The 1,873-nt window shown below is 42.0% G+C and overlaps 1 protein-coding gene across 1 annotated transcript in view; it reads right to left on the bottom strand.

Moving 5' to 3' along the window:
- SLC24A3 (solute carrier family 24 member 3) overlaps positions 1-1,873 on the bottom strand; it is a 422,380-nt gene that overhangs the window by 48,156 nt on the left and 372,351 nt on the right. Inside the window, exon 8 of the mRNA XM_045295261.1 lies at positions 1,187-1,212. Within this exon, the coding sequence (XP_045151196.1) occupies positions 1,187-1,212 (26 nt within the window). The remainder of the gene's footprint in view (positions 1-1,186; positions 1,213-1,873) is intronic.

The raw sequence follows: 1,873 nt of genomic DNA, 5'->3' as shown, positions 1-1,873 counted from the left end.
TCTTGCTAGGCTTTTATTGTTTGTCTGTTTTTTAATCCAAGATAGGTAAATCTATAGAGACAGTAAGTGGATTGATGTTTCCTTGGGGATGTGACAGGGGAGGTTGAGGGGAAATGGGGAGCTAATAACAAGGAGGACAAGAGTGAAGAAAATGTTCTAAAACTGCAGTGATGATTGTACAACTCTTCTTGATGTGACTGAATTGTTGAATTGTATGATATGTGAATTACATACCAATAAAGCTGTGGGAAAAATAATCAAGACAATCCCACGAAACACAGTTCTACTCTGTCACACATGAAGTTGCCATGAGTTAGACTCCTGGCAATGAAGTCCACTTAGTGGCAACTGGTGGTACTGGTCCTCAGGCCCCTCCCACAAAGAGTCAGTACTACTGTGCTGAAAGCGAAGCTCTGCCGACTCTTTGCTTCGTCCAAGTCACTCTTAGCTTTGACGATACCATGGGAGGTGTCCTCCTAGTCCTGGGACTTCTTTCATATTGCTCTGCTTCTACAGATCAGAGACGTGAAACTATGTAATGAGATTGTACCACCACACATCCCATTTGTGATAGATTTACTTTCTCAGAACCCATCCAAAACATGGGGATTTGGGAAGCTGGGTCAAATGAAATGCTTTCTCATAATTTAACTTGAGCAAAGTTTTGTTTTGTTTTGAAATCACTTTATTAGGGGCTCATACAGCAAAGTTTTCTATCTAAAACAAATGACTATTTTTTTTCAGATTTCTACAGTCTTCTTTAATGTCAGATGAAACGTTAATGGATCAAAGGTTACCCAAATGACTCTGATTCCCACGTGCATGGTGATATGTGGTTTGAGCACAATTTGAAATCTTCGTCAGATCTTAATAATGGTCTAGCCAATAGCTGACTCGGAAGGCACAGCTCAGTCGTGATATCTAAACTCGATGAGAAGACACTTGGAGATTAGGAGCCTCCACGGAACACTTGCCCTCACCATTGTCAGCCAAGAGCAAAGGGGACTACTCGAAAATACGAGTGCACTTTCCTTGTGGAGCTGGACAGAGGGCTCTTGAGAGGTTCTGCTTGTTTCAAACCTTCATGATTTTTCCCTTTTTCTTTTAAACTCTGACTGGAGTCTTCAATTTATTTGACTCTAACATAACCAAGGAAATTCGACAAAAGGAGCAAAGAAGTACTTACCAAGAAACTTTTTCATCATAAATGAACTGTGGGAAAAAAAAAGATAGGTTAGTTAGAGATCCACATATGTTTATGAGACGCTCAAAAACATACAACATGTTTGAAGAAAGCAGATCGCCCATCCTTTTTGCTGGAATAAAACGCATCTGTAGGTTAACTTTTCTGTCTATTCGTTTAGTCGTTGACTAGTGCCAAGGGGTAAGGTTTTGGTTCAAAGTGATGAGAATCTTGGGAAGAAAGGGAGTAACAGGTAACTTCATCCTTTGTCAATTTCCACATGACAGTCCAGTGACCAGGAAGGTTTACTAACCTGCACTGCAAAACGTTAGAAAGAGGACGGGATGTAGGAGCAGGGTGGCCCTTCCCAACACTCACATCGGCACTGCCTGTGAGGCCTGTGCAGGCTCCGTGTGCTTGGTACTACCTTTAGAGTTCTTCCACATGGACCAGACTTGAACGTGCTCAATGGTTTTCCTTCAAATGCCCGATTGTTTGTGTGCTTCCATATTATAATTTATGTTCAAAGGAATCGTTTACGTCATTACCAGAAGTAGAAAACCAGCACAAATCGTCATGCCTAGAAGACGACTCTGCGAATCAAAGTGCAACAGGAGCAAACAGTGTCTGAAAATTCTGCTGCACATCGTGGGCCTCTCGAGTCCTGGCCTCTCGTTCAAGAAGGAGGTC

Source organism: Echinops telfairi, unplaced genomic scaffold (assembly GCF_000313985.2).
Source record: "Echinops telfairi isolate 266 unplaced genomic scaffold, ASM31398v2 ScPeMD7_5592;HRSCAF=6446, whole genome shotgun sequence".
NCBI lineage: Eukaryota > Metazoa > Chordata > Mammalia > Afrosoricida > Tenrecidae > Echinops > Echinops telfairi.
The sequence above is the reverse complement of the archived record's forward strand: the minus strand, read 5'-3'. Positions and strand labels throughout refer to the sequence as shown.